Source organism: Notolepis coatsorum, assembly GCF_963971535.1.
Source record: "Notolepis coatsorum genome assembly, chromosome: 3".
Taxonomy (NCBI): domain Eukaryota; kingdom Metazoa; phylum Chordata; class Actinopteri; order Aulopiformes; family Paralepididae; genus Notolepis; species Notolepis coatsorum.
Window position 1 is genome coordinate 85,062,380 of NC_140167.1, and position 26,351 is coordinate 85,088,730.

At 41.9% G+C, this 26,351-nt stretch overlaps 1 protein-coding gene across 1 annotated transcript; it reads right to left on the reverse strand.

Moving 5' to 3' along the window:
- Positions 1–5,786: 5,786 nt before the first annotated feature.
- Positions 5,787–26,351, reverse strand: LOC311224619 (fetuin-B). Its single transcript, XM_084309659.1, has 7 exons — positions 25,990–26,351; positions 24,667–24,777; positions 13,421–13,508; positions 12,775–12,941; positions 12,038–12,145; positions 9,620–9,706; positions 5,787–6,602 (listed from the first exon to the last, which is right to left on the reverse strand). The coding sequence occupies exons 1-7, from the start codon at positions 26,218–26,220 to the stop codon at positions 5,979–5,981; spliced, it is 1,416 nt and encodes a 471-aa protein (XP_084165785.1). The 5' UTR covers positions 26,221–26,351; the 3' UTR covers positions 5,787–5,978.

Consider the following 26,351-nt stretch of genomic DNA (forward strand, 5'->3'; position numbering starts at 1 on the left):
TATCGCCATGCTCTAAGACAAACTCTAACCTTAACCAACTTCAAAAGAGTGCCTAAGCTTAACCGTCGAAAGAACTTGCCGTCACGCTCTAAGACAAACTCTAACCTTAACCAACTTCGAAAGAGTGCCTAAGCCTAACCAGTGTAGAAACAGGCGTCGGCCAATCAGAGAGCGTCTTGCCAGAAATGCGGCTAGGTTTAGAAATAAACATTTTCATTAATTCATTCATTCACAGACAGTAACACAGGACAAAAACACATTTCAACCCCCTCCCTTCCCTAATTATAATTTAAATTGACATTCACGTAAAAGTAAGCTTACTATTCTACCATTATATTCTTGTCTCCAAAGTGTGTGCATGTTATTTTTCTTCCTGAGGATGGCGCCATCCCCCCATCTAAACATGATGTGTTTATTTTCTCTTCTTGATTGATTGAAAACTTTATTAACAGATTGCAGAATGGGTACAGTACAGTACAGTACAGCTCAATAATTGTTAAGGGGATGCAGACCAGAGAAAGACTTTCGTCTTGTTTACATCAGGGTCCCCCATTTTCAATTCATCATAACATATGACATACATGACATACAGATAGACAGTACTGCTACATCTATACATTTATGACGTACCAGATTTGCAAATACAGTACTGTTTGTGATACGAAAAGAGTCCAGAAAAGAGAGTATATACATTTGACGTAGAAACTGTACATTGGAGGAGGTTGGGTAGGTGGGGTGGGGTTGGGGGGGTGGGGGGGACTGTACATTGCAGGTGGTTGGGTGGGTGGGTTGGGGGAAGGGGGGGTTGGGTAGGAGGGGTGGGTGGGCGGGGGACACTGTACAACTGTACAAGCAAAACTGTACATTGGAATATTGACAAAACCATACTTGGTAATTTACTGTACATTGGAGGGGGTTGTGTTAGGACATTTACAGGTGCCAGTTTCGAATTGCAGTCTCCCGTAGGTGTTCTTTGAGAGTGTTTTTGAAAGTGGGTAGTGATTCACATTCCTTTACAGCTTTAGGTAGGGCGTTCCACATTGATGTGGCATAATTGCGAAACGTGTTTAGTCCCTTGTTTGAGCCGAATCTGGGTTTAACATGATTTGTGGAGCTCCCTCTGGTGTTGTGATCGTGGTATTCACTGACCTTTTGGAAGTATTTTGACATGTACATGGGTACCTTGGTCGTGTAGTGTATCTTGTAGACCAGGCCCATTGCAAGTTGCTGTACTCTGTCGTCTACTCTAAGCCATCCTAGGTTGTCAAAGTGGGCAGGGGTGATCAAAGTCCTTTTAGCTTGGCCCTCAGAGCCCACCACTTCTAAATATTCCATATATTTTTTAAAGTGACATATAAAAACGCCACTGTGCGTGCACGTGCATGTGTGTGTGGGGGGGCCTCCACAATAATCTGGCCCAGGGGCCTCTGAAGTCTTAATCTGGCCTTGACTGTATCAAATGCCTTTGATAAGTCTGTCTTTAGCTTTGTATATTTCAATAAGTACTGTAGATGTGTGATTGCCATAATGTTGAATGTTTCTTTCTAAACCTGTACTGGTGAGTGTAAATAATATTGTGCTTATTGAGATGTACAATTAATCTTTTAGACAAGCTTTTCAAGTATTTTTGACAAGGCAGGCAGGATATAGGTCTGTAATGGTTGAAGATGCTGGGTCATCATCTTTATAAATAGGGATGATATTAGCTATTTTAAATTCCTGTGGGATGATTCCCTTCTCCAGTGAAAAAATATGAGATAGGCTAATGGCTTCACAATGGATTCTTGAATGGATATCAGTAATCTACCTCCAATACCATAATAACCCGGAGAAGAGTCCCCCAGGTTGATCAAGTTCTCCCGAACCTCATCCTCTGTAACCGGCAATACATTAAAACTGTCATTGATTGGAGGATTCATAAACTGAAGGGGACTATGATTACTAAATGGAATCTTTGAAGCCAGACCAACATCTGATAAAAACAAAAACGATTCCAATGATTAGCAATTAATTGCGGGTCAGTGACATAATACCCCCATCAACCTTAAATTCATTAGGCAACTGATTACATTTCTTGGGGTGGATAGAGTGAATTGTTCTCATGTTGTTTTTGTTTTTAGATAATTCCATATTGTAGTAATATTTTAGCTCCTCTGATAATGTGGTTTAATTTATTTCTATAGTTACTAAATTGAGCAAGATAAAATGGAGTGGGACTGAGAAGATATTTAGTATACAATCTATGTTTAGTATTTAGGGATTTGATAATAGCTGGGGTTATCCATGGTTTGATCAGTTTATGATTGGGAGATGCCTGTACAAAGGGGAAAACACATGGTCATATAGGCCTGAGAGATACGTTCAGAAAACAAAGTAAAAGCATTTTTTTTGCATCATCAACAGAGTGGAGGATATCTGTCCATGGATACTCACCGACCACTAGTCCAAACCTGGTCAAACTATATTTAGTATAGATGGAGACTTATCATGTTCCCTATACTATATGAGAAAGATTGGACAATGATCAGCAATATCCATACACAGAACTCCTGATTTCATGCTCTTATCTAACACATTAGTAAATAATGTCAATCAGAGTGGCAGATGTCTCTGTCACTCTGGCTGGTACTGCAATCATATGAAAGTAATGGGAATAAATTGTGTCAATAAACTCCTTAGTTGAATTATCATACTTATGGTTTACAATCTCAGTCGGTTCCAAGATAAGTCTTCCAAGAGAACTCTTTGAAAAAATTTGGAGAATGAGACCCATTGATATTTAGGTCAACCATTAAATAGCATCTTTTTCCTTCTTTGGAAATGACATCTAGGACATTTGTTAGATCATCATTGACTAAAAGAGAAGTCAAGGTTAGTCAAACAAAGGCATAAAGTATCATAATTTTTTGGCAGGCTGAATTCATTGATATGAATGAGGGAAAAGTCACTCTTAATGTTTTGAGGGTCAACAGCGGATTTGAATTCGTTCTCACTGAAGTAGTTCCAGATATTCCAGAGACTTGTTTCATTTGAGCAATAAAAAACAGATTTGTGTCAGGGTCATTATTGAATAAAAGGTTTGATGTTGATGAGTCATTCAAAAGTCAAAATAGTTTTTTTTCTGTATGATTATATTTGGGTCATTTTCAAAACCTTCCCCTCATTTGGGACTTTTTGTTAATCACTGAGGACATAGGATACAAAAACAGTTGAGTTTGCTTCTTTTGCAATTTGTTCTACCTTTTTTCATAAAATGACTGGATAACGTGTCTCAGGACTCGGTGCATAAACCAAAGTATCATCTGTCAGACTGTGATGTCGAGGCACTTTGTGTGACTGAATGTGATCAGAACGGGCAAGAGAGATCCTTCTTTCTTGCCATGGATAAATTCCATGAATTCAGATATGTTTGGAGATGATTCAAGATTCAAGATTCAAGATTGTTTATTGTCATGTGTCATGTTTGCCATACAATGAAAATCTTACTTTGCTAGTGTGATGTGATATGATGTAGTGTTTGCGCAAGGATTCTGCAGGATGTTACAAAAAAAGCAATCCCAATCCGTTTGATAAGAAATGGCGTGAGAGAGAAGTGCCGAATCATGGACTTCACACAAACTCAAGGCTGCATGGGTGACTGTGAGGCAGTGCAAAAGGATAACCGGCCGTGTGAGATTCACCCAAAGGAATGTGATGGAGGAAGTAGGTCCCTCCTTCTGCTCCTCCTATAACCCTCCCTCCCTCCCTCCCTCTCTCCCTCCCTCCCTCCCCTCTCCCTGCTATCATATTTCAAATGATGAGGTTTTTAAATGTTTAATGGATATAATAAATATGTCTTTTTAATGGATATAAATCATATATCTTTTCAATGGATATAATAAATTTATTTTTAATGGGTATAATATATATGTATTTTCAATGGATATAATAAATGTATTTTTAATGGATATAATAAATGTCTTTTTAATGGATATAATAAACATGCATTTTTTATTGATATAATAAATATGTCTTTTCAATGGATATAATAAATGTATTTTTAATGGATATAATAAATATGTCTTTTTAATGGATATAATAAATATGTATTTTTAATGGATATAATACAAATGTATTTTCAATGGATATAATAAATGTGTATAATAAAAGGGAGCTTATTTCACAGTGTCTGCGCCATCGCTGCAAAAGCCCGGTAAACCCAGTGTCACCAGGTTGACCCGCGGGACCCTCAAACACAGTTGGTCATTCTATCTGAGGGATCTGTATCTCTGATCCTTTCATATCGTTATTATATGTTATTATATCTCTGATCCTTTCATATTGTTATTATATTATATGTTATTATATCTCTGATCCTTTCATATCGTTATTATATTATATGTTATTATATTATATGTAGGGATACACCAATCCGATATTGGTATCGGTCGCCGATATCAGTAAAATAGCTGGATCGGTAAAAAGAAAAATTATAATAAATAAAATAATAAATAACCATTCAGTACATTTATATCTATGTGTTAATTTGTTACATTTAGTTTCACTAAGTTAGGAAAGTAATGTTTTAAGTCAAGCCTGATGTTGCCTTGCACAAAAGAATGATCCCAGTCTCTTCCACACAGTGACAGTGAGGCATACAGTTTATTAATTGAATTTAATGAAGTTTATTTTCTGTCTTTGTTTACAACAAATCAAAAACACACTTGTGATCCTTTACAATTCTTAAAAACTAAATATATTTTAATATATATATAAAAAAAAACGTGGATTACATTATTTTCTTTTTTGGTACTTTTTTGGAAAGAAAAATTTGACAATGGGTATCGGATCGGTATCGGTATTGGCCGATACCCAAACCCAGGTATCGGTATCGGTATCGGGACTTAAAAAGTCGGATCGGTGCATCCCTAATTATATGTCCTTTCGTATTGTTATTATATGTTATTATATCTCTGATCCTTTCATATCGTTATTATATGTTATTATATCTCTGATCCTTTAATTTTATTATATTATGTTGTTATATTATACGTTATTATAACTCTGAATCTTTCATATCGTTATTATATTAAATGTTATTATTATATATTATTATATCTCTGATCCTTTCATATTGTTATTATATCTCTGATCCGTTAATATCGTTATTATATTATATGTTATTATATTATATATTATTATATCTCTGATCCTTTCATATTGTTATTATATATCTGATCCTTTCATATCGTTATTATATTATACGTTATTATATCTCTGATCTTTTCACCGCTCAGCTTGACAGAGGGAGAAGACTTGAAGAGATCAGGTACCGTCTTACTTGGCATTGAAGCAGATGGTTTATTAGAAACCGATGGTGCCCGTGCCTCATCATCTAACAAACAATGTTTGATTTCTCCAAAGAGGGAGTAGAATCTGTAATAAACACAAGAGTCTGTATTGTTGAGGCGATGTAATGTTTTTATGTTGTAAAAAAGGTTAGAATCTGTAGCAGACTAGAGACAAATGTGTATCATTGAGGCGATGCAATGTTTTCAAGCTGTAGGTAGAGCAGTCGTCTGGTAATCCGGAGGTTCCCGGTTCGATTCCCACTCCTCCCAGGCAGTGTGTCGAAGTGCCCTTGAGCAAGACACTTAACCCCTAATTGCTCCCGATGAGCAGGTTGGCACCTTGCATGGTTGCCTCCGCTGTCGGTGTGTGAATGTGTGAGTGAATGGGTCAAAATGTGAGGAACAAATTGTAAAGCGCTTTGGATAAAAGCGCTATATAAATGCAGCTATTTACCATTTAAAATAAAAACAAACTTTATTGAAGGTTTATTGATCATCATCAAACCTTTATTTATGCTCGTAAAATCATCGAGGTTGCCCTCGTTTCCAATGAATTGATTAGTCGAGAAACCTTTGTGACCGTTACTCGACTAAGATAGTCTTTATTGGAAGATGATTAAATAGGGAAATTGAGCAGGTTGCTGCCATTTAAACAGTGGTGTATCTGGAGGGGCCCGGGCAAGAGCGGAAAGGGGAGGAGCCTGAGGGGAAGTCGGACAGGAAGCTGGGCGTGTGAGTGGGCGTGGTCTCCGTCAGGGCCTGCCTCCTCCTGCGGCGGCTCTTCTGGTAGCGGAAGTTGAAGGGCGGCCTCAGTGCCAGCACGCCGCCCCCTATCTCCTCGGAGGAAGACACGGACGACGAACCCACGGACACCGGCAGTGGAGATGCTTGTTGCCGGGGCAGAAAGCTTTCAGCTGACTCACTGGAGGAGGACGTGAGGGGGCCGGCGGGGTAGACCGGGACAGAGGGGTCAAAGGGCATGGGGTCAACAGGAGCAGGGGCAAAGGGCGTGGGGTCAAAGAGCATGGGGTCAACAGGAGCAGAGGCAAAGGGCGTGGGGTCAACGGGTGCGGGTTCAACAGGAGCAGGGTCAAAGGGCGCAGGGTCAAAGGGAGCGGGGTCAGCCGGTACTTCAGGGGCAGCGGGGAAAGGCAACCAAGGGTCGGATGGTATAGGCTGGGGATCACTTCCTGGGTCAGAGGGCAAAGGTGAGTTCACTGGGTCCCCAAGGTTGTGGTGCTGAGGCTTCACTGGTGTTAAGATGTCAACATTCTGGAGAGAGAAAACATATAACAAAATAAAACAACACAGACTAGGAAACAGAACAGCACAGACTATTAGGAAACAGAACAGAACAGACTATTAGGAAACAGAACAGCACAGACTATTAGGAAACAGAACAGAACAGACTATTAGGAAACAGAACAGCACAGACTATTAGGAAACAGAACAGAACAGACTATTGGGAAACAGAACAGCACAGACTATTAATAATAATGCAGGACCTGCTCAGAGGTCTTTAATTGGCATTGGCTATTATATAGTCTGTTTCCTGTCTGTATTAGGAAACAAAACAGAACAACACAGACTATTAGGAAACAGAACAGCACAGACTATTAGGAAACAAAACAGAACAACACAGACTATTGGGAAACAGAACAGAACAGACTATTAGGGAACAGAACAGACTATTAGGAAATAAAACAACACAGACTATTAGGAAACAGAACAGAACAGACTATTAGGAAACAGAACAGAACAGACTATTAGGAAATAAAACAGAACAACACAGACTATTAGGAAACAGAACAGAACAGACTATTAGGAAACAGAACAGCACAGACTATTAGGAAACAGAACAGAACAGACTATTGGGAAACAGAACAGAACAGACTATTAGGAAACAGAACAGCACAGACTATTAGGAAACAGAACAGCACAGACTATTAGGAAACAAAACAGAACAACACAGACTATTAGGAAACAGAACAGCACAGACTATTAGGAAACAAAACAGAACAACACAGACTATTAGGAAATAAAACAACACAGACTATTAGGAAACAGAACAGCACAGACTATTAGGAAACAGAACAGAACAGACTATTAGGAAATAAAACAACACAGACTATTAGGAAACAGAACAGAACAGACTATTAGGAAACAGAACAGAACAGACTATTAGGAAATAAAACAGAACAACACAGACTATTAGGAAACAGAACAGAACAGACTATTAGGAAACAGAACAGAACAGACTATTAGGAAATAAAACAGACCAACACAGACTATTAGGAAACAGAACAGATCAGACTATTAGGAAACAGAACAGCACAGACTATTAGGAAACAGAACAGATCAGACTATTAGGAAACAGAACAGAACAGACTATTAGGAAACAGAACAGAACAGACTATTAGGAAATAAAACAACACAGACTATTAGGAAACAGAACAGAACAGACTATTAGGAAACAGAACAGAACAGACTATTAGGAAATAAAACAGAACAACACAGACTATTAGGAAACAGAACAGATCAGACTATTAGGAAACAGAACAACACAGACTATTAGGAAACAGAACAGAACAGACTATTAGGAAATAAAACAACACAGACTATTAGGGAACAGAACAGAACAGACTATTAGGAAACAGAACAGCACAGACTATTAGGAAACAGAACAACACAGACTATTAGGAAATAAAACAACACAGACTATTAGGGAAACAGAATAGCACAGGCTATAGGGAAACAGAACAGAACAGGCTATAGGGAAACAGAACAGATTATTGGGAAACAGAACAGACTATTGGGAAACAGAACAGCACAGACTATTAGGAAACAGAACAGATCAGACTATTAGGAAACAGAACAGATTATTGGGAAACAGAACAGACTATTGGTAAACAGAACAGCACAGGCTATAGGGAAACAGAACAGATTATTGGGAAACAGAACAGACTATTGGGAAACAGAACAGCACAGACTATTAGGAAACAGAACAGATCAGACTATTAGGAAACAGAACAGAACAGACTATTAGGAAACAGAACAGAACAGACTATTAGGAAACAGAACAAAACAGACTATTAGGAAACAGAACAGAACAGACTATTAGGAAACAGAACAGAACAGACTATTAGGAAACAGAACAGAACAGACTATTAGGAAACAGAACAGAACAGACTATTAGGAAACAGAACAGAACAGACTATTAGGAAACAGAACAGAACAGACTATTAGAAAACAGAACAGAACAGACTATTAGGAAACATAACAACACAGACTACCACAGGTCCTAGCATGTCCTGCCATGCTCTGTAAATAACTCATGTACATATACCGATATGCCCTACTTTGTTTACCTGTTTTATTGCACAATGTCGTTCTATTGGATTCCTATTATATATTACTATTGTTATTACTATATTACTATTGTATTATGCACAATCGTTGCGGGCAAGACCCCCCGCATTTCATTGTATACTTGTATGCCGTGACAAATAAAACTCTTGACTTGACTTGACTATAGGGAAACAGAACAGAACAGACTATAGGGAAACAGAACAGGCTATTAGGGAACAGAACAGAACAGAACAGACTATAGGGAAACAGAACAGGCTATTAGGAAACAGAACAGAACAGGCTATTAGGAAACAGAACAGAACAGACTATTAGGAAACAGAACAGAACAGGCTATGGGGAAACAGAACAGGCTATGGGGAAACAGAACAGGCTATAGGGAAACAGAACAGGCTATGGGGAAACAGAACAGGCTATAGGGAACAGAACAGCACAGACTATAGGGAAACAAAACAGGCTATGGGGAAACAGAACAGGCTATGGGGAAACAGAACAGGCTATAGGGAAACAGAACAGGCTATGGGGAAACAGAACAGGCTATGGGGAAACAGAACAGGCTATAGGGAAACAGAACAGAACAGGCTATGGGGAAACAGAACAGGCTATAGGGAACAGAACAGAACAGGCTATGGGGAAACAGAACAGGCTATGGGGAAACAGAACAGGCTATAGGGAACAGAACAGAACAGGCTATGGGGAAACAGAACAGGCTATGGGGAAACAGAACAGGCTATGGGGAAACAGAACAGGCTATAGGGAAACAGAACAGGCTATAGGGAAACAGAACAGGCTATGGGGAAACAGAACAGGCTATAGGGAACAGAACAGCACAGACTATAGGGAAACAGAACAGGCTATAGGGAACAGAACAGCACAGACTATAGGGAAACAGAACAGGCTATAGGGAAACAGAACATTGGTACCTGTAGCTTGAACATCTCACAGGCCACCTTGACATCTGGATAGAACTCCATGTCTCCATACACCGAGCCAGAACAGAACCCTGCCGTCTGGAGGGAGTGGGGGTTGAGGAGAGGAGAGCAGGGAGAGGAGGGGTACAGGAAGAGACAGAGAAGATGACACTTTCAACTTGACAACCTAAACATTCTAAGTTTATTTCCTGTTACAGTGTTTGCTAATATCAATAGCTGACAGAATATACACTTTGGCCGAAGCTGTTCCAACACAAGCTGTTCCCCTAGCAACACAAGCTGTTCCCCTAGCAACACAAGCTGTTCCCCTAGCAACACAAGCTGTTTGCCTAGCAACACAAGATGTTCCCCTAGCAACACAAGCTGTTCCAACACAAGCTGTTCCCCTAGCAACACAAGCTGTTCCCCTAGCAACACAAGCTGTTCCCCTAGCAACACAAGCTGTTTGCCTAGCAACACAAGATGTTCCCCTAGCAACACAAGCTGTTCCAACACAAGCTGTTCCCCTAGCAACACAAGCTGTTCCCCTAGCAACACAAGCTGTTCCCCTAGCAACACAAGCTGTTCCCCTAGCAACACAAGCTGTTCCCCTAGCAACACAAGCTGTTCCCTAGCAACACAAGCTGTTCCCCTAGCAACACAAGCTGTTCCCTAGCAACACAAGCTGTTCCCTAGCAACACAAGCTGTTCCTCTAGAAACACAATTCCATTGGAAACATCTAGTTGACTATGAATCTATAGACAATCAAGACATCAACATTTATTTAATCTATTTAATTGACAAGATGTCTGTATAATTAACATTTATTTAATCTATTTAATTGATAAGATGTCTGTATCATTAATATAATTGAATCTATTTAATCAACAAGACGTCTGTATCATTAGAATGTATTTTCCCACATTATTGTCTGTAAGCTAATTAGCAAAAAGAAAATCCCCAGCAAATCGCTTAGTTACATCAACATTATGATGTCAGAACAGTCTTAGTTACATCAACATTATGATGTCAGAACAGTCTTAGTTACATTAACATTATGATGTCAGAACAGTCTTAGTTACATCAACATTATGATGTCAGAACAGTCTTAGTTACATCAACATTATAATGTCAGAACAGTCTTAGTTACATTAACATTATGATGTCAGAACAGTCTTAGTTACATTATGATGTCAGAACAGTCTTAATCAACATTATGATGTCACAACAGTCTTAGTTACATCAACATTATGATGTCACAACAGTCTTAGTTACATCAACATTATGATGTCAGAACAATCTTGATGAAGACTGTTCACAGATCACAGAAGTAACATCACAATAGATCCACATTAAAAACCACCATACAATCCACAATTTGCATGTTGTTATCAAGCAGGACATGCCCAGTTGATAGAGGAGCATCTTGTTATCAAGCAGGAAACACCTATTTGATAGAGCATCTTGTTATCAAGCAGGAAATGCCTAGTTGATAGAGGAGCATCTTGTTATCAAGCAGGAAATGTCTAGTTGATAGAGGAGCATCTTGTTATCAAGCAGGAAATGTCTAGTTGATAGAGGAGCATCTTGGTATCAAGCAGGAAATGTCTAGTTGATAGAGGAGCATCTTGTTATCAAGCAGGAAATGTCTAGTTGATAGAGGAGCATCTTGGTATCAAGCAGGAAATGTCTAGTTGATAGAGGATCATCTTGTTATCAAGCAGGAAATGCCTAGTTGATAGAGGAGCATATTGTTATCAAGCAGGAAATGCCCAGTTGATAGAGGAGCATCTTGTTATCAAGCAGGAAATGTCTAGTTGATAGAGGAGCATCTTGTTATCAAGCAGGAAATGTCTAGTTGATAGAGGAGCATCGTGTTATCAAGCAGGAAATGTGTAGTTGATAGAGGAACATCTTGTTATCAAGCAGGCAATGTCTAGTTGATAGAGGAGCATCTTGTTATCAAGCAGGAAATGTCTAGTTGATAGAGGAGCATCTTGTTATCAAGCAGGAAATGTCTAGTTGATAGAGGAGCATCTTGTTATCAAGCAGGAAATGTCTAGTTGATAGAGGAGCATCTTGTTATCAAGCAGGAAATGTCTAGTTGATAGAGGAGCATCTTGTTATCAAGCAGGAAATGCCTAGTTGGTAGAGGAGCATCTTGTTATCAAGCAGGAAATGTCTAGTTGATAGAGGAGCATCTTGTTATCAAGCAGGAAATGCCTAGTTGGTAGAGGAGCATCTTGTTATCAAGCAGGAAACACCTAGTTGATAGAGGAGCATCTTGTTATCAAGCAGGAAATGCCCAGTTGATAGAGGAGCATCTTGTTATCAAGCAGGAAATGCCCAGTTGATAGAGGAGCATCTTGTTATCAAGCAGGAAATGCCCAGTGGACTAGAGGAGCAGGCAGCCCCATACGGCTGTGTACCTCTGTGTCTGCCTCCTGAGTGAGGCGTTGGCACGTCCCCGTCTCCATGAACCCTTCAGGACACTCCTGCACCGTGAACTCCACAAAGCTGGCCTTCGCTGGAGCAACCTGACACACACAGAGGGAGAATACCATGGAACATCTAACTATAATATAGAATAAAAGTATACACTGCAAATAAAAAAAAAAATCTTAATCCCCACTCAACTCCAACCCACACATCAGACCAAAACAAAAATAAATTAAACAAATTGCAATACCAAGGGGGGCTCCTTGGTCTACTCTAGACTAGGTCGCCTTTTGACGGCATTACAGATTCTAAACTGTAAAAACTGGGATTGGGGTTAATTAATATTTATTAAATAATTATTAGTAACCTATACATAATAAAAAAGACTATGTGCCGTTTGAAATGGAATTGAGCTGAATTCAATGAATTTTAACCATTTATGAATTGCATTGCATTGTGTGGTACACTGGTAGCATGGTGTGGTATTTTATCAGTGTGGTACACCGGTAGCTTGGTGTGGTATTTTATCAGTGTGGTACACCGGTAGCTTGGTGTGGTATTTTATCAGTGTGGTACACCGGTAGCTTGGCGTGGTATTTTATCAGTGTGGTACACCGGTAGCTTGGCGTGGTATTTACACCGGTGTGGTACACCGGTAGCTTGGTGTGGTATTTACACCGGTAGCTTGGCGTGGTATTTACACCGGTAGCTTGGCGTGGTCTGGTACCTGAGACGCAGCTCTGGTGATTCTCTTCAGGCCCAGACCTGCTGCCAGGGTAGACTGGCTCTTAAAGAAGACCAGGCTCAGTCTGGCAGCGGCCACTGCCTCTGCGCTGTCCACCGGCAGCAGGACCGGACAGGTAGGACAGGTCTGCTGCAGCTTCTCTGGTGGGTCTGGGGACAAGAAACACAGTCAAGTCAAGTGGTCCTTTAATAATCCCCTTGGCAATAGGTACAAATAATAATTATAACAATAATTCTAATAATAATAACAGAGCATAGAACATAGAACAAAGTGCAATGTAATAATGGTGATTGTGATAATAGTGATAATAACAGTAGTGAATGGCAGGATAGTGATGATAGTTTATTATTGAGTCAGATAGTCCTAACAGTTCTCAAGTTCTCCAGCCGTTAGCTCTCCAGGAATTGGCAGCAGTCCATGCCCACAGTTGTGGAGCATGATGGCTACTGGCATGAAGGACTGGCCAAGGCGGTTTGTGGTGTGTCGTGGGGGTGATAAGTCCATGGTGAGTGTGTACCTGGTACGATGGTACAGTAATGGTTATGAGTGTGTACCTGGTACGATGGTACAGTAATGGTTATGAGAGTGTACCTGGTACAAGGGTACAGTAATGGTTATGAGAGTGTACCTGGTACAAGGGTACAGTCATAGCTGTACAGGTAGGAGAAGCCCTCTGGGGTGTGCAGAATAGTGGTGTTGCAGTTTCCAGAGATTTGCTGGGAAGAAAATGAAATCAGGTGATATCATGATATCAATCACTTGTTTAATTCTCAATTCTTAATAGAAAAGAAAATATATATATATATCAACTTTTTCTCCCCAGTTTCTATTTTTCTCCCATCCCAATTTTCGTATTATCCAATTTTACCCTCCCCTGTCTCGAACATTGTTAGACCATGCCTCCCACTGGTTGGCTGCAATGTGGACCAAGCCTTGCATCACGTGTGCCCTCCGGTACACGAGGAGGCAGCTGTCGCATCTTTTCACCTGTACAGCGCGATCTCTCAGTGGCGAGGAGTAACGCGTGGGAGGCTCACGCTGCTCCCGTTGCTTCCTGATTCTGCTGTACAGGCGCACCAACCGACCTGTAGGAGTCGCTGTCCACAACGTCCGATCCCCACCCACCGGCTTTCCCACCCCTTAATACTGCCAAATTGTATTAGTATGAACGACCAGCCAAGCCGGAAGCAACGCAGAGAGCTGGGCTCGAACCCAGCATCTCCTGCGTTAGTGGCGAGCGCCTTGCCCACTGCGCCACTTAGCCGCCCTAAGAAAATATATATTTAAATATCAATTCATTATTACATTATTATTCCCTGTATGAGAAAAGTACTTATATTTACAGGTGCTATAGATAACATTCAGCCACTAAATGTCGCACTAACGTATCCAATCCAGGTGCATTCCACGTGGGGAAATGGGAAGTAGGGAGGGGATACATGCAACATGTAAACAACAACATTAATTTTGGACCCGCCAACATTTTTTAAATGATAAATTAAATCATTCAATCAAATCAATACTTTACATTTGACAGACACAACACAATACACTACAATAACGATAATGATAGCAATTAAAATAAGACAGAGATAACGAATGAAATTAAATCAGATAAATTACATTACAAATACATTAAAAACAATGACATTGGGAACACAAGACAGGGAGAATATGTAAAATAAAACTATAATAATAAATGATAATTCTAAAAGACATTTCTTTCCCCAATCCCACCCCAGGACCTCTCAAGACCGAACACCCCGACCTCACCTGCTGCTAGATCATGGACTTTACTCTCTCAGCTGCCGATGCCCATAACCTAATATTAGATTATTTGACTCCAATTACCCAAGCTGTGGAGATCTATAAATAAATTACATCCAAGAATGTTAAAGCCCAATTAATTATGGCAAGTTTGTCGGGTTATTTCAATCTCATGGCTATACATTTTTTGGCTGAGGAGCCTGAGGTAAGTCCCACTAAAACAAGTATTTTATTATAGGAGCCGGCAGCTGAGAGATATCATTCAGTAGTAGTGTCGTTGTTGATACTGGTATTGTCAAATCACATATGTCTGAAAGCTTAGCAGTTATGGCTTTCCAAAATCGGCATTCCCAAAACATGTGCACAGGGTGCTCCGGGAGTCAGCCACAAGGCCCATCATACACAGTTTCCTAGGGGTGAGATATGTTCTATGAATATAGTTAAAGTGTACTTGTTGATGATTGGCATTACGGGAGGCCAGTGTAATATTAGTCCAGACATCACCCCAATCAAACTCAGGGTCCAGTTCTGGAATGTCTTGCCGCCAAATTGTATCTAAGGGGAGGTTCTTGTATGTGGACCTGAGTAAGAGTGTATAGAAACGAAGCCCCTTGAGGTTGTTCTGTCTCTGATGAGTCTAAAAAATGGGTGTCGATGTAGTGGCTGACCCCACGGGACCATTGAGATAATAAAGTTTACTCTGGGTAATAAGTTAATTTTGATAATCGATGCTTGGGCTTGTAGTGAGTTGGGGAGGCTCGACCATCTATTGAGATCCTGAAGTATTTTGTTGTATGTGCCTGTATACTTTTGTCTAACAGTCTGACTCAGGGTGGGAAAAAATTCGATGCAGAGGTATTTGAAATGTTCAACTATAGGGATGTCCACTGGGACGTCCACAGCTCTGGCCAATTCATTAAGGGGTAGACAAGCAGATTTGGCCCAGTTGATTTTGAAGCCTGATAGTTCACCAAATTTGTCAATTATCTTAAGTAAGTTTGTGGCCAATTTGGAGGGGTCCTGCATAAAGATCAGTAAATCGTCCGCATAAAGAGCAACCTTGTGAAGGGTATCTTTGATTGTTATAGGGACTTTTTCCTCTGTTTGTCTTATAAATTGAGCTAGTGGCTCCAGGAATAGCGTGAAAAGCCCGGGACCCAAAGGACAACCCTGTAGCCTCTTAGGCCCTGTCCACACGAGCGCTGGATTTAATATAACCATGATTGTATGTGTGCAGTTGCACTGTTCGGCCACACACAACCGGGGATTTGCTACATTGCAACCGCGGTCTTGAAAACCGGAGCCCAGGGTGAAGTTTTGCGGTTTTGCAGTTGCGTGTGGGCATAGCAACCGAGGTTATTCCCAGTGTTTACAGCAGAGCTGTCGCAATTATTTCCCATGTTCACGGCAGACTGTCAAACAACAGCAAATTAGCAACCGAGCGCGGGGTAGAGAGATTAGAGCAGAGCCAGCTACACCAGTGTTTACAGCAGAGCTGTCCCAAGTAGCGTTATATGAAAATGATTGTAACAAACTTTTGTTCGAAACGTATCGTCTGTGTGGAAGAGTGTTGTGATCGACTGATGTCTGTTGTCGCATTCCTGACCTGATGCTCAGAGTAAACATGTAGCTGCGGCTAAACTAAACTCATGTGTTGTCAAGTTATTGTTATAAGGAACCCAGTCCAGACTGCATCCCCTTAACAATTGTTTGTATTGAGCCGTATTGTATTGTACCCATTCTGCAATGTGTTAAATAACGTTTGCATCCATTCATAGCGGTAACGTTACCACATTACGTTAGCATTTAAGCTATATACTATACATAGATATAGCCATTCACATTAGCATGTAGCTAACAACACCGGCGGTCTTTTGTGAGACTAAACTATCCGCTCTTGGTGGTTAATTGTGTTGCTGATGGTTTTGTTTCATCAACAAATGAGAGGCAGAACACACAGTGAATGTATCCGTTTGTTTATTGCAGTTTCTTTCTTTGCTGAAAAATATATCCTCCGTTGGCAAAATTACATTTAAAGATGGCGGCTAAACAGGAAGTGTAGTGAGCGTTCAACCTTTTCTGATTGGTTGAAATGGCCTTCATGTCTGAACAACATCGCCGCCTACTGCTTTGACATTGTACTACATGTATCGGTTTGCTGGTTTTCCAGCAGCCGTGAGTACGCAATTATATGCGGTTGTTCACCTGTGTGGACAGAGGTTTATTTTTTTCAAACTTCGGTCACATTAAATCCAGCGCTCGTGTGGACAGGGCCTTAGTTTGCAACGTCCCACATATGGGACGTTTTTTGGACTTTTTGCAACCAGCACTTTGGCGACCGCTAGTGGCTCGGTGTGCATATTTTGTAATACAATATATATATCGAATTGAAGGCTTATTTGTTGCCTGTCGATAGCGTTACATGCCGGTATTTGAGGCTTGTGCAAAGTACACGGTATTGCGCAATACCACTCCTGACTCAGGCTGCAGTAGTTCCGTCAATCTAGATCCGATCTCGAAAATGATTGTGGATCGTTGTAGCCAATGAGTGTGGCTTCCAATGATACCCCATGTGGGGATGTGTGAATCAGGGATCTAGGTAAACAACTAGATTATTTAACAGGACGCCAAATTAATTGAAGTCTATGAGAAAACTGAGTTTTTCTTTGTACACAGTTTACCAATATCACTCCTAATCACTCATTTCTGAATGGATCTTTATGAAATTTGGATATGTACTACATAAGGCTTCAGGCTATGGCTCCGTCTGGATTTGTAAGCCATACCCCCTTCTGGGGAAATACTACCTCTGGACTACTAACTAATACAGAAAGACTTGAGTAACAAGTTTTTCTACAACTCAAGTTCAGACCTATGGTACTCTATTACGTTATTAAAGCATGTTGTTTTTTTAGGGCGGCTAGGTGGCGCAGTGGGCAAGGCGCTCGCCACCAACGCAGGAGATGCTGGGTTCGAGCCCAGCTCTCAGCATTGCTACCAGCTTGGCTAGTCGTTCATACTAATACAATTGGCAGTATTAGGGGTTGGGAAGCTGGTGGGTGGGGATCGGACGTTGTGGACAGCGACTCCTACAGGTCGGTTGGTGCGCCTGCGCAGTAGAATCAGGAAGCAACGAGGGCGGCGTGTCCCTCCCACGCAGACCCTCGCCGCTGAGAGATCGCGCTGTTCAGGTGAAAAGATGCAACAGCGTACCGGAGGGGACACGTGATGCAAGGCTTCGTCCACATTGCAGCCAGCTTGTGGGAGGCATGGCCAACAGCGTTCGAGACAGGGGAGGGTAGAATTGGACAATACTTGGGGAAGGGAGAACATTTTTTAAATGGGGAGAAAAAGTAGATACAAAAATATATATATATGTTGTTTTGGTTTGCAAAAAAGTATGCAGTCCTCAAAAACAAAAACTAAAATGGCCAATTTTGGGGGCGCTTGCTAAGAGATTCTAAGACCTTGAGACTGAAAAGAGAGGGGAGCAGATCTTGCCAGTCATTATCATTGCTTATGGAGTGGCGTAGAGTACTTTAATCATATGAATAAATCCCTTTCCAAGTCCCATAGCCTCCAGTACCGCCCATAGGTATGACCACTCCTGTTTATCGAAGGCCTTCATGGCATCCAAAGACAGGACTGTGGCTGGTATTATATTATCCTTACTAGTGTCGATTATATGCAACAATCTTCTAAGGTTATCTGCAGCTAAGCGTGCCCGAATAAAGTCTGTTTGGTCACAGTGTACTAGCTCTGTCATATATTTTTGTAGACGATGGGACAGGACTTTGGCAAATATTTTGAGGTTGGCGCAGAGACTTGGGGGCCTGTAGCTACCACAGTCATTTGGGTCCTTGTCCTTCTTAAGGAGTAGAGAAATAAGAGCCATATTTACATCCCTTGAGAATCCCCCTTGTTCAATGGAGTGTTCAATCATCTCATGCAATAGTGGGCCCAGTGGTTCCCAGAACGCTAGGTATAGTTCAGGTGTAATTCCATCCCAGCCGGGTGCTCCCTCTGCATCTCAGTAATTGCATCTCTTATCTGAGTTCTAACAGAGTAATCGGTCTCCCCAACTCCCAAGCCCCTGTCGTATATTGGAGTAGTCAAAGGTGGTTAACCAACATTGTTTGCTTAATGAGGAGATGATGAACAGAACAGGCTTCCCCCACCGACTCCTAGCCAGAAGGGGAAATGAGTTTGGTGTACACAACAAAGGTGGTTTGTTTATCCCATATTTATTAAATGTGGAGAGACCCTAGAGAGTATTTAGGTCCACACAGGGAAACAAATGATATTACTGTGCATTACATGGTTATCCAGACATATTCACCCTGGTCCAGTGCAGTTAACTCCCCCTGTTGGCTTTGATTGAAGGGATATCTGAAAACTGATCATTAGCATGGATTCTCATTGCGAGTAAGTGACTGGGTCTAGCATCATGGAAGTAGTAATTCTGTCTCGTACTGTGCATAAAAGATTCGGAGCACTGTCTAAGAATAGAGTTCCTTTTTAACTATTTTCCGCTGTGTATTTGTCTGTTCATTGTAGTTAGATTGGAGCGAAGTGTATAGATCAGCGTATAAAGTTTCTAATTGTGAAATGAACATTTCCACAGTATATATGAAGTAGACAAGAAAGGCAGTGTCTTGACCCTTAGGTATATAAAAATATATATATAAAGCACAGACAACAGTAGTGGCTAAAAAGGCCATCGCCCCTGCATCACCCATAGGTTGTGTATCCCAATCGACTGAGTATCAAAAGTAGTGAATTGTACAAATTGTATATATATATAAAAATAAACCATTCTTTATGGCTGTTGTTAATCCTAGTCAACGGATTGATAGGCTGCTAAGTTAAATCAAAATGACCGGGGTAAATCCTGCTATCTGAGTGCTCCACATTGGCAAAGCAATAATTGTTATCTACCTAAGGGTTGTCTAACATTAATCAACTTAGAACCTATTAGCCATTGTTTGATTGATTGATTGAAAACTTTATTAACAGATTGCATAATGGGTACAATACAGTACGGCTCAATACACACAATTGTTAAGGGGATGCAGACCAGAGAAAGACTTTCATCTTGTTTACATCAGCGTCCCCCATTTTCAATTCATCATGACATTTATGACATACACGACATACAGATATAGGCCTACAGTACTGTTACATCCAGACATTTATGACATACAAGATATACAAATATACAGTACTGTTTAAGAGACAGAGATTCTAAAAGAGAATATATACATTTGAGTGGGAAGAAACTGTACATTTGAGGGGGTTGGGTGGGAGGTTTGTAGCTTGCATATCATAATCGCTAGGCTAACGAGCAAGCTCAATAGCTCAGCCCACTATAACCCGCTAGCTTAAAAGACAAACCTAGAATAAACATAGCACAACTAGCTTAATGCAATACAGTTTGCTAGCTTCACGCACATGGTCCATTTAAGTTGATTGAACAGTATGATGGTCATAACATGAAGGAACCCAGTTGACTTACCTTAGGTTCGATATATTGTCTGTTATCCATCAACTATGAACCATCGTAATTGAAATATAGTTGTCTTGGGCCAACTCAACATGAGCTTGTTAGCCAATGTAGCCGGTCTGCTATAACTTGTTAACTTAATAAAATAACACATCTGCTTTAGCTTGCTTGATTGGTCAAGCTTAACCTAGCATAGCTTGATTGGTTGACTTAGCTTAGCATCGCAACAATGAAAGTCTCAGAGCATGGCCAACTTAGCTTGGCCTAACTGTAGACATGTTCGACAAACACGTTGTTAGCAAGCATCATCAGTAGCTTCTGGGCCCCCCCCCCCGCGCTCCCCTCAGGTAGTCCTCTGCTTCTGGGCTCCCCCACGCTCCCCTTAGGTAGTCCTCTGCTTCTGGGCTCCCCCGCGCTCCCCTTAGGTAGTCCTCTGCTTCAGTGACCGACACAAGCGTCTTTCTCGTCCCCTGTTTGGTTACGATGGTTCGCTTGGCTGGGAAGAGTAGCGTCGGCATGTAGCCCATTTGCCATAATTCAGACATGACTTATTTGTATTCTTTATGTTGAGCCACGATCTCCGGTGGGTAGTCTTCGTAAATAGCGATGCATTGGCCTTTGTACAACAACTTGCCTTTTCTAGACCGGGCCTCCCGGATGATTAGCTCCTTTAGCTGAAATTATGGATCCATATAATTATAGTTCTCAGCCTCTGTCCTTTTGCTGGTTTAGCCATATTAGCGCAGTGCGTTCTATCGAGAGGGTTAGCTAAGAATTCTTTACCCAGGACTTCTTGCAGCATCTCAGGAAAAAAGTGTGATGGATGGGGTCCTTCGGTGTCCTCCGGTAGACCGATAATTCTTATGTTATTCTGTCTTTTGCGAGACTGAACATTAGTGAGCCTAGCTTGAATCTTGGCTAGCTCGGATAGCTTGATAGCTAGGTCCAACTAGATACGTTGCAAACGTTGGTCTTGCTGGCTAGCCTCCCTCGTGAGCGAGACGATCTCATTGGTATTGTCCATGGTTTTTGTGTGGAGCTTTTATACCTTTTTGACCAGGTTCTCTATGGCTGCTCTTATCTTGGCTGATACTGCTACGCGGTAGGTTTCAAAGTACATCTCGAGAAGCTTATTGATAGCAGCTAGGCTAACAGGTTCCGGCGTAGTCAGCGTCTGAAGGTGTATCTTGTCGGCTATTGTGGACGACGCACCACGCTTATTTGTCTGTTTGCATGTCATGTTTGTCATAAAAAGTATTATACTGCGTAAATCATTAATTAAAAGAAAATAAAAAGACCAGTGAGGGTATTAAGAGTGAGAATTTGGTCAAAGCTAGGGGAAAGGTTGTGAATATGTGTCTTCACTCCACGACACCGGAAGCCCCCCATCAAATCAATACTTTTTTTTGGGAAAAGCAATAGTTCTATTCTGCACCTTTCTAAAAGCTCTGTGGATGTATTATTAAAAACAATAATAATAATAAAATATTTCTTTACATACAATTTGTATCTATAGCACCTTTAAACTTAAAGGGGCTATGTACTGCTATTCCTAGCACTATTTGGGCAACTTTACACAATTCCTGTTAGTCTATTGAAGACATCTGTAAGGTTTTTTTCAAAGAAATGCATTGTTTTATATTTCTAATCAAGTACTCAAAACCATCATTTTTCAGCTCCAAGATTTCAGGCTGTTATGGCCTGGCTACGCCCATAAGCACTTTGAGTGACTGGTATGAATGAATGAATGAAAATGAATGAATAGACAGAGAGAGGTAGACAGAGAGAGATAGAGAGAGAGAGAGAGAGAGAGAGAGAGAGAGAGAGAGAGAGAGAGAGAGAGAGAGAGAGAGAGAGAGGGGAGGGGGGTGCGAGAGAGAGAGAGAGAGAGAGAGAGAGAGAGAGAGAGAGAGGGAGACAGAGAGAGAGAGGGAGGGAGCACTTGGGGGCAGATTGAAACCCGACACCTCTGCATACTCTGGAGGGAGAGAGAGAGATAGAGAGGGAGAGAGAGAGGGAGAGACAGTAGCGGCTCGTGGATGCTTCGCCACTAGGGGCGCTATACCAAACATTTTGCAAACATGTACAAGGCACGCATTGGCGAATATTATCACCATTGCCATCGATCAATATATGATCAGTCAGTCAAATGCAACCACGTTTCCAATAGCCCAACACAAACACGCACAGCTCTCTCTCTCTCTCTCTCGCTCTCTCTCTCTCTCGCTCTCTCGCTCTCTCTCTCTCGCTCTCTCTCTCTCTCTCTCTCTCTCTCTCTCGCTCTCTCTCTCTCTCTCTCAGATGATGTCAGATCCATTCAATAATAAACACATTTGTAAAGCTCATAATTTTAAACAAGTTACCATTCATTGTCTGAGTGGTTATGCACCACACGCGGCGAAATTAGAGAGAGAGAGAGAGAGAGAGCGAGAGAGAGAGAGAGCGAGAGAGAGAGAGAGAGCATTTTAGTAAAGTTACATTTTCAACAAGATTGCTGCTATTTAAACACTTCATGGAAACGGGGTAACGTTAACCTTATGTCGACTGTAGTATTGTATGACCTCGACATAACGTTTAAACGTTAACGTTACTCCGTTTCCATGCAGTAATTATAAAAGTGGCCAGCTAAGATAACGGAGCTAACAGCTAGCAGTAGCTAACGTTAGCTGAAACCTGTAACGTTACAACGTTATGCGGCATCAGTAGACAACGTATCATGAATTAAACTAGAGTTAAGATCGCTAATCTACCTTGTTGTTGGCTTGTTGATAAAGTATATCCACTCCATGGCATTGTCCATCCAGCCTGTGTTGATGTCCATCCATTGTTGTCCCTCTGCATCCATATAGCTTTTTGTTAGCCAACAAGTACTGTGAGTGAAGAGCTGTATCTTTGTCCATTTCCGCCTCGAACAGCCTGCAAACTACCTGGTGTTCTATCGCCATGCTCTAAGACAAACTCTAACCTTAACCAACTTTGAAAGAGTGCCTAAGCCTAACCGTTGAAAGAACTTGCCATCACACATCACAACAACAGCATAAACTCATGTTGCAAACTGCGGTTATGGAAAGTACAGCGTCGGCCAATCAGAGAGCTTTTAGACGCTCGGCTGCTTGCTAGGTCGTTTCAAACCAGCGCCCGAGTTCCATCATAATACATCATATTCAACGCAAAGCGCGTGGCTGCGACGGATACAACGATGAACCAGTGCACGGCGGGCACGCGCACTCCAGGCGCAATTGCGCCTAGCCCAGAGAGAAATACGGCGAGGAGAAATGCCTGCGGCTACTAATGAAAAGGTCTATATCAGACAGAATCGTCACTTCCTGTTCAGGAAAACTATTATTAATCTTTGTAAAATTAAGTTATATTGTGCATTGGAAACACAAACATACTTAAAATGAGTAAATATTATTCATTTTAAACATGTTTATATTATTTATAGGGCTATAAAACAAAAAACAAAAAAGTTTTTTTTTCTTCTTCTCTGATTTAACAGCAGCTGGCAGCAGGTGGGTCGGCGCCCTTGCGCCCCTAGTGGCAGAGCCGCCACTGGGGAGAGACAGAGAGAGAGAGAGAGAGAGGGAGACAGAGAGAGAGAGGGAGGGAGCATTTGGGGGGGGGGGGGGGACCTGCCGCGCCACACGGGAGAGGGAAGGAAGGGAGGCCCCCTCGTTTTCGAGAGGGTCCCACCTCCCGTGTGGTGCGGCAGGTCCCCCCCCCCCCCCCCCCCCAAGTGCTCCCTCCGTCTCTCTCTCTGTCTCCCTCTCTCTCTCTCTCTGTCTCTCCCTCTCTCTCCCTCTCTCTCTCCCTCTCTATCTCTCTCTCTCTCTCCCTCCAGAGTATGCAGAGGTGTCGGGTTTCAATCTGCCTCACAGTATGAGGAAGTAGGCGGGCATTAGCTCCAACCACAGAGCCAATCGCATCACTGTGCGCTACCCAGCGTCCGAATGACGTGACTCAGACGTTCAAATCAAAATGGCCTGATTTACTGGAGGAGGAAAGGGGCTGAGCTGAATCAGAGCAATCCGCCAATATGGTATTTAGACACTAAAACACATTGATACGAACTCCTATTACTATAATACAATGCTAGATACTGAAAAATGACATTTATAGTACATGTCACCTTTAAAATAAACACATTGTGACTGTCAGTCCTCTCTGCAGTTACTCAGGCTGTCCACATGGTGGTGCCACCTTGTCAGGAGCCTGTCATGTTCTTTGATAGATTTATATTGTCCTTTAAACTAGAGTTGTGTTTTTCTTTTCTTTTTTCACAAAATGGCCAAAAAGTCACAATCACAACTGGGCCCCACTCTGGAGTCCAGAAAAATATATTGATTTAAGTGTGAGAGAGATAGACAGAGAGTGTGTGTGTGTGTGTGTGTGTGTGTGTGTGTGTGTGTGTGTGTGTGTGTGTGTGTGTGTGTGTGTGTGTGTGTGTGTGTGTGTGTGTGTGTGTGTGTGTGTGTGTGTGTGTGTGTGTGTGTGTGTGTGTGTGTGTGTGTGTGTGTGTGTGTGTGTGTGTGTGTGTGTGTGTGTGTGTGTGTGTGTGTGTGTGTGTGTGTGTGAGAGAGATAAAGATAAAGAGAGTGTCCTACTGTCTCCATGAATGGTCTGATGTCACATCTTTTCCATGGTTTCTCGCTGCCAATGTGACACTTGGTCTCCAGAACATCTAGGTCCAGGTAATAGACACTTCCTGCTGGTCCCTGACACGCACGCACACACACACACACACACACACACACACACACACACACACACACACACACACACACACACACACACACACACACACACACACACACACACACACACACACACACACACACACACACACACACAGTATGAGATATACTGTAGAACAGAACCTACAGACTGACCACCAGAACCTACAGACTGACCACCAGAACCTAGACTGACCGTATCTACCAGTCACGTCAAGGACCCCCAAATCCATACGCATTAGACTGCGGACACCCTTCATTATTACCTATGATAGGAACGAGTTCCTGAATGAAACTGCTCACAACATGGTCTGTGGATTTAATGTCTGGAAAGAGACAGAGTTTTTCGAACGTACAAACCGAGTGCCGTTCAGCAGAGTACTGGGGTGACAGCTGATATCTCTATGGAAGATATCTCCAAAACGAAAGTCAATCACCCCAAAATATGATCTGGATGTGTATATAGCACTCCGGGGTAAGGGGGGACATTATGTAATTTGGGGTGAACTGCCCCTTTAATAGCCTGACAGTAATAAACTACATATTGTTATACATTATGACCCAGGCAGTCTGACAGTAATAAACTACATATTGTTATACATTATGACCCAGGCAGTCCACCCTGACAGTAATAAACTACATAGTTATACATTATGACCCAGGCAGTCCACCCTGCCAGTAATAAACTACATATTGTTATACATTATGACCCAGCCAGTCCACCCTGACAGTAATAAACTACATACTTTATGACCCAGGCAGTCTGACAGTAATAAACTACATATTGTTATACATTATGACCCAGGCAGTCTGACAGTAATAAACTACATAGTTATACATTATGACCCAGGCAGTCTGACAGTAATAAACTACATTGTTATACATTATGACCCAGGCAGTCCACCCGGACAGTAATAAACTACATATTGTTATACTTTATGACCCAGGCAGTCTGACAGTAATAAACTACATATTGTTATACATTATGACCCAGGCAGTCTGACAGTAATAAACTACATATTGTTATACATTATGACCCAGGCAGTCCACCCTGACAGTAATAAACTACATATTGTTATACATTATGACCCAGGCAGTCCACCCTGACAGTAATAAACTACATATTGTTATACATTATGACCCAGGCAGTCCACCCTGACAGTAGTAAACTGCAGTGACTCTCTCTCTACTGACCTGGGCGTGCAGGTGGACGTTGGAAATGCGGTTTAGGGCGAACTTGTAGCCGTCGGCGCGGTCCTCGTTGAGATAGGTGACGGCCAGACGGGACAGCTTCTCCACAGCCTTGTCGTTGCAGGGGATAGGAGAGAGCTCCGTGGGACCGGTCCCAATGCCGGCACCGCGAGCGCACCGTAGCACAGACCACAGGAAGCAGAGCAGGAGCATTGATATCCGCGTGGTGTCCATCTCGGCGGAGCTGGTGCGGCAGGCAGCGCGGGGCCAGGAGGATGTGAAGCGTGCGGCAAGCGCAAGAGGGTCCACGCTGTGATGTCGCTGAAGTTTGCTCTGCTCTGTTTGCCTTCGGGCTCAGGAAGCGA